Below are 7,066 nucleotides of genomic sequence, written 5' to 3' on the forward strand. Positions count from 1 at the left end.
AGAAGGAAAATAATTGGTTATAGTGGGTTAAGGGGGTGATTGTATGTCTATAAATAAAGGATAGAGTAGTAGGGGTAGTTACTTTTGAAGAAAATAAGAAAAGGGAACTGATTTGGAATCAGTTAAGGGAATACTCTCTTCCAAGGAAGGAGAGAACTCAACCTTGTAATCTAATCCTATAAATCAAATAAAAAATTCCATTCAATATCTTATTGATCTTGAATCTGTCATTATATCTTCTTATCTACTAAGTTATGTTTTTAAAATCAATCTTAACAGGTCTGGTTCAAAAAATGACCCAACCAATATTTAGAATCAGGTAAGGATAAGCCTTAACCCGTCCTAACCCGGCCCATACTCACCTCTACTTTGATCTATGGTTATTCTTGTTCTTACTGTATGTACTATAGTTACATGGTTGGTAATACAGGTTCAGATGCGTGGTACTTATTCGTGTATTTATCCTTGGTTGCTTATGTTATCGGTAGCAAATGAGTTGCTTATTTTGCATGATTAAAGGAGTGATAGTTATACATGTTTGCAATTGTCTAATTATCAAAATTCCTTTTATCTTTTTATAAGTAGGGCTAATTTCACTCTAAAAGTTAGATCATGAGAAGGATTCTCAAATCATTATTACTTTACCTTAAGGGTTAGTTTGGGAGTTGGATTTTAGAGGGGGAGGGAGGGAAAGGGAAGGCTTCGTCCCATGAAATACACTTGTTTCATGGTTCCCAAGCCTTCCCTTCCCTTTCCATCCATTCCCCTCTAAAATCCAACTCTCAAACTAACCCTAAAAGTATGGTATTTGTGTTTTAAATTGGGGTTGTCGTCGTGATTGTGGTTACTATGATTGTGGTCATTGCAGACGTTGTAATATGAATTGCGGCCATTACAGTATGAATTATTTTGTGACTAAATTAATATTTTTTATATTGATGCAGTCTGATGTAGCCCCATATGATTGTGTTGTGATCTGATGTGGCCCAAATACGGTTCGATCCGGTTGCGTTACCATAATATTATGGCCGCATCATGTGATGCGGTCCACAATATGAAACACTGCATGTAATAGTTTTTTCATGTCATTACAAATGACTGGTTCGATTGTGAGCTTAACCAATTGGAAACTTAACTAAGTCTTAACAAATCTGAAAATAATGAGCACTAAGAGAAATGGTCTCTATTTGTGAGGTATAGATATCTTAGTGGCTTAAGTAGTTGAAACTTTTGGGCTGGTTTGTCTCCTTAACCCCTAGGTTCACAAACTGAAGAAGGAAGAGATACCAAAACTCTTGGGACAAAAAATTTGTCTATATTATATTTAATATGAAATGCTAAGAGTCTATGTGTGAGTTGACTATTAGTAAAGAAGGAAGGAAAAAAGAATGTTTGAGAGTTATCTTACAAGTATGTTCCATAACTCTTAAGCTTTCTTTTCTCTCATTTATTCTCTAAAAACTAACTTGCAAACAAATCCTAAGTTTGTCACTAAAAAATCAAACCATATCATTGGTTTGATATGTTTTAGTTTTGGTTTATTTTGAAAAACCAAACCATTCCTACCCCACTAGTTGTTACTATATTCGTTTTCTGATTCACTACGTGAAAGAAAGTTGCTTCAATAATTGGTTACCTGTGGAAGAAAAACATCCTTGCAAGCCCACTCTATCTCTTTATCTTATTGGTATTTAGCAATGCCATAAAAGTTTGGTTGGTTGACGGAAAAGGTAATTAATAAGAGAATAGACCTTTTTCATTTCCATTTTGTTGCTTAAGAATTGTGAGCCACACGTTCTAATCAAATAAATCATACCAGGGACCACAAAAACTAGCAATTGTTTTTGGTCCAAGTAATCAAACAATTTTGATTGCTCAATACTCTTTTAATGTCATGAGAACAAAGAGTAGGTTCCTTTTGGACATATGAGGGACAAGTACTCGAAAAACAAAAAATAATATCACACTTTTATTATTTTATTTATAATAGAATAACACTTTGTCATTAAAAATAAAAGAAGAAATAAGAATTCATTCTCTCTTATACTAAAGACGATGTTTATTGTGAGATTATGTACAAGTAAAACTACAATTAAATGTATGACACAAAATATATAAATCCAAGAAGGCTCCAAGAATTTTGATCTCCATTACACCACGCATCCTCCTTGCCCACCATACAATGCATACTTTCTACACTTCCACAAAATCTGCATTTCTTACAACAACCACTATTGAGTAGCTCCAAATTTTGCATAAATTTTCATTTCCTCATACAAGCATTTGCTTCTTATTCAACAATGTATTCCTTAGCCCAACACAAGTATCCACCAAGTCTCCACCACCAATCTTGCACAAGCGACTCACTCCTCTGCAGGGCTCGCGTATATTGCACCACCACTACCAATACCAAATCTAGGTCCGGTGATAAACAATTGGCTATTGAACAAAGGCCTGTGCTGCCAGCTCCACCGGTGGTAGCTGCCGCTAACCGTCTCATAGAGAATGACCCGAGTTTAAATTCGACATGGTCTCACAGGGCATGGGTGGCAGCAGGGTGCACAACTTTGCTCATATCCTTAGGACAATCCACAAAGGTTGCAGCTGATTTGCACATGTGGGTTGAGCCAATTATAGCAGGCTATGTTGGTTACATTTTAGCTGATCTAGGATCAGGAATTTATCATTGGGGCATTGATAATTATGGTGATGGTTCAACCCCATTTGTTGGCTCCCAAATTGAGGCTTTTCAAGGACACCATAAGTTGCCATGGACCATCACTAGGCGCCATTTTGCGAACAACTTACACGCATTGGCACGTGCAGTGACATTCATAGTGCTTCCTATAGACCTTGTTTGTCATGACCCTACTGTGCAGGCATTTGTTGCAATGTTTGCCGGTTGCATTATGTTTAGCCAACAATTTCATGCCTGGGCACATGGGACAAAGAGCCGGCTTCCGCCACTAGTCGTGGCATTGCAGGAGGCCAGGGTGCTGGTGTCGCGGTCACAGCATGGAGCGCACCATCGGCCACCGTATAACAATAATTACTGCATTGTGAGTGGAGTATGGAATGAGTTCTTGGATGAGCATAAGGTTTTTGAAGCCATGGAATTGATCTTGTATTTTACACTTGGGGTTAGACCCAGGTCGTGGAGTGAGCCTACTTCTGAGTGGTTGGAAGAGACTGAGATACCTCTTTAAGTGCCAATACAAGTGTGAGCTTATTGCTGTTATCTCTTTTTCCAATTACATTTATCTTTTCTTAAATAAGCATTTGTCAGCATGTGTAAATATACATCTTGGTTGATATACTTTATCTAAGAACTAGCTTTTTAGCCCATGTCATCTGTATGGAGCAAATTAGATTAAATGTTTGAAAGGTTAAATGTAATATATTAGCAAATCTGTAATGTTTCTTAAAATGTGATACTCTTCCCAGTAATAAATAAGGTCTAATATTCATTTGATGCACCACAATTCTCAACATATGCAATTTTCATTCTAAAGAAATACCACATTTGAAATGACAAATGTATTGACCATATTATCAGTAAAGAAAGAAAGTTGTGTTAAATTGTGGATCATATCAGGTGATGTGGCCATAATATTATAGTTATGGTGATGCGGCTATAACATTGTAGTTATGGTGACCGCCACAACCGCATCACACTATAATTGCGATGTGACACTGAACCATAATGATACAGCCACGCTGGTGTTATCATGCAACCACGTCGAACTGTATATGGGCAGCACTAGCCACATCAAATTGAGAAACATTTTTTTATTCATAAAAAATTCACTAACGCAATGACCGCAATCTGCATTGCAATGGCGGTAATCATAATAACCACAATCACACTTTAAAACATTGATACAGGCAAATCATTTCACTGCTAGTAACTTTTAGTTCGGTTTTATAAAGTGAAATTTTGGATAGTTTCAATGCCATTTCCAAGTAAGGGTGATGGGCCTTATGATCTTCACAAAGGCTGCTAAAAGTACAACTGCATTGGTGATGGAGGTATTATTTGAGTTCCTGATACAACACTTTTAGAGGCAAATTAGAATAAATTACAAATTTTGTTAGGTGAAGTATCTCATGTTAAGCATGAAATTTTGCTCACTTCCAGTATGCAAGGACATTTCCCTGTGAAATATTTGGGAGTTCCTCTATCCCCAAACATATGGATAGTTTTTTATTGTCAATGTGTGGTGGATAAGCTTGTTGCTGGGATTAAATGTTGGTACACTAGACATTTATCCTATGTGGGTAAACTACAATTAGTCAATGCAGTTTTCCTTTCATTTCATGCATACTGGCACAAATCTACATGATGCGTTAATGCCTCAACATTATTAGACAACTTGAAAGCCATTATATACAGTTCCTGTGGAATAATGGGTATTCAGGAAGGCCTATGTTTCTGATAAGCCAATATCCAAGTACTGTTTAGTTTAACCTGCTTCTGATAGATAGCAATATTCTTAATCAAAATAAAGTTACAAGTACATTTGGTTCTATAAAAAAATGTTGATTTAAGCATAGTAAGTAGTACAATTGGGCAAGCAAGGTGCAACAAATATGGGGGAGAATGGAGATTATTTGTCCTAGTTTCTTATTTCGGGTCGATCAGTATTTAATAAGTAATATAAAAATTTACTTTTGTTTTTAAAAAATTTCTTTTAATTTATGTGACAATTTTTAATTGGTGGGGATATGAAATTGAGACAGGTTTATGGACATATAATCTCTATTCACAGAGACTCAGTAATCGAACCTCTTGCATCTAGGATTCAACACTTAAAACAATAATATGTCATCCTTCATGTCCAAACAGATGTGTTTAATGCATAATTAGTGGAGGTAGTATGATATTTTCTTTAAACTAAAGTAGAAAGTTATGAAATTTTGCTATTGTAATAAACAATTATACAATAATAATAGTAAACTCGGTATAAACTTAAAGTGTAACATATCTTGGAATAGTAGTAACTAAGTCTTCCTCCTTAGTATCTTATATTCAATCAATTATCATACCATAAATCAGAACTCATTCCGTGAACCAAAGTGTACCGCGTTTCGAATAACTATGGCTTAAAGTTTTCAATCTGGGAGCAAGTCAGAAATTGAAGTATAGTGTGCTCGTTGTTTACCTATCGACAACCAAATACCTATCTGTTGAGATTATACAAGCATACACATATATATAATGTATGGATACAATCGGTTCTATGCCATTAGTCAGTTTTATATTATTACTATTACAGGATTTCCTTATGTTGACTCGAGTAAGTGATACCAATACATGGAATTCATACATAAAATGTATGTTAAAGAAGAAAATCGTTGTAACTATGGTCAATCAAATTTAATAAATATGTTGTTATCATGCTTAGGTTTTCTATTTCTTATATTCATCTTTTCCTCACCATTTAAGGACCCTCAACCATTTATGTTCAAGTGATAGTATATATGTATCGAAAAATTGTGTGATACCATTTGCATTTTATATGCAAAATAAATATGATAAATTACAAATATAGATGTGAAGAATTGAAGATTATTTTGAAAAAGGAAGCATGAACTTGTATTTATTTTCCACAGTATTATTAACTATAAACTGATTGTTTGACTACATTATGGGTGCCCAACATCTTGAATTACACTAAATCCACCATGACAAGGCATTGTTGATGTTCTTGTATATATATATATTATATATATATATAAAGTTCTTATAGTTGTAGCGAAAACAGATGGCTTAGCTTACAAGTAGTGATAACAAAATGGGTTGTTCAACCCATTTAGTTGATGCATGTAAATAAAAGCATGGAAAAGTATGCTTTCTTACCATTTTTTTTGTAAATCCTCTGCCCGTTTAAAATAGGTTGACAGACATGTCTGCGAGCATTAATAAATAATTAAAAAATAAAAAAATTCATAAATCAAAATAAAATAAATAGGTTAAAGATAAAATTAAAAAACTATGGTGTGTTATATAAAGTTGATCAAATCATATTACATCACAATTTTTTATTGAGCGGAATTAAATGGGAAGCTAGAAATGTGGTGATAAGCTTTATAAGCACATGAATTTCGTATAAGACGAAGTATATGGATTGTAAGTTTAGCAAGAAACTGACAATCCCACTATAGAGATAAAATTGGGCATCATATCATATCACAAGTCACTAAATTTATGTAACTTGGGTTAATCATACAAGATAGTGGATAAATTGGTGGAGATGTAATCCATTGGATTCAAGTGGGTTGGGAGTAAGGGTGGAAACAGGCCAGGCCAGACTTTGCCTTAAACAGACCCAGCCTATATAGCACATAGGAGCCTAGGCCTGGCCTGTTAGCCTGTTTAAAAAAAATTCAAAGCCTAGGCCTGACCTGTTTAAAAGTCTGGCCTGACATGTTAGCTTGTTTAAAGGCCTATTATATTATATGCTTATGAAATAAGCTATCATGTCTACATTTTAATGGGCTTATAGGCTTATTTTTAGTTAGACCCATATAATTCTAATAATTAAATTATATTTTTATATTAATATTACACATATATAATAATATTGCTTATATTAAAATATTATAAATTTCAACATTCTTATATAATATAACTAAATAGGTCGGTCTGTTAGGCTTTATAGGCCTTTTAGGTGGCCTAAAGTCTGACCTGTTAAGCTAAATAGGCTTTTTAGAAAGCTTGAGTCTGACCTGTTCGTGAAAAAAGCCTGGTCTGACCTAGCCTGCTATAGGCCAGGTAATAGGCCCCTGATAGGCGGTCTGGCCTGTTTCCACCCTTAGTTGGGAGGAATGTTAGAGTACTTTAGGTATTATATATGATAAAAAGATACAACCCAAGCTTATGGGGAAGTTTTATCGCACAATTGAAAGATCTGAAATGTTATATGAGACTGAATATTGGGCGATAAAATATGAGTAAGAGAATAAACTACATGTAGCATATATGATAATGTTGCATTGGATGGTGGACACTAGACAATATATGATTAGAAAGGAGTGTATTGGGAACAAGAAAGCAATCAAATAG

General features: G+C 34.5%; 1 protein-coding gene across 1 annotated transcript; it reads left to right on the top strand.

Moving 5' to 3' along the window:
* LOC109347611 (fatty acid desaturase 4, chloroplastic-like) lies at window positions 2,132-3,413 on the top strand. The gene has a single exon (XM_019587542.1). It carries the CDS (start codon window positions 2,301-2,303, stop codon window positions 3,204-3,206), a length of 906 nt encoding a protein of 301 aa, XP_019443087.1. The 5' UTR covers window positions 2,132-2,300; the 3' UTR covers window positions 3,207-3,413.

The sequence above is a fragment of the Lupinus angustifolius genome, chromosome LG05 (genome assembly GCF_001865875.1).
Source record: "Lupinus angustifolius cultivar Tanjil chromosome LG05, LupAngTanjil_v1.0, whole genome shotgun sequence".
Taxonomy (NCBI): domain Eukaryota; kingdom Viridiplantae; phylum Streptophyta; class Magnoliopsida; order Fabales; family Fabaceae; genus Lupinus; species Lupinus angustifolius.

Bases quoted from the DNA above. Each gene is read 5' to 3' on its own strand.
- LOC109347611 (XM_019587542.1), top strand. From the start codon at position 2,301: ATGTATTCCTTAGCCCAACACAAGTATCCACCAAGTCTCCACCACCAA.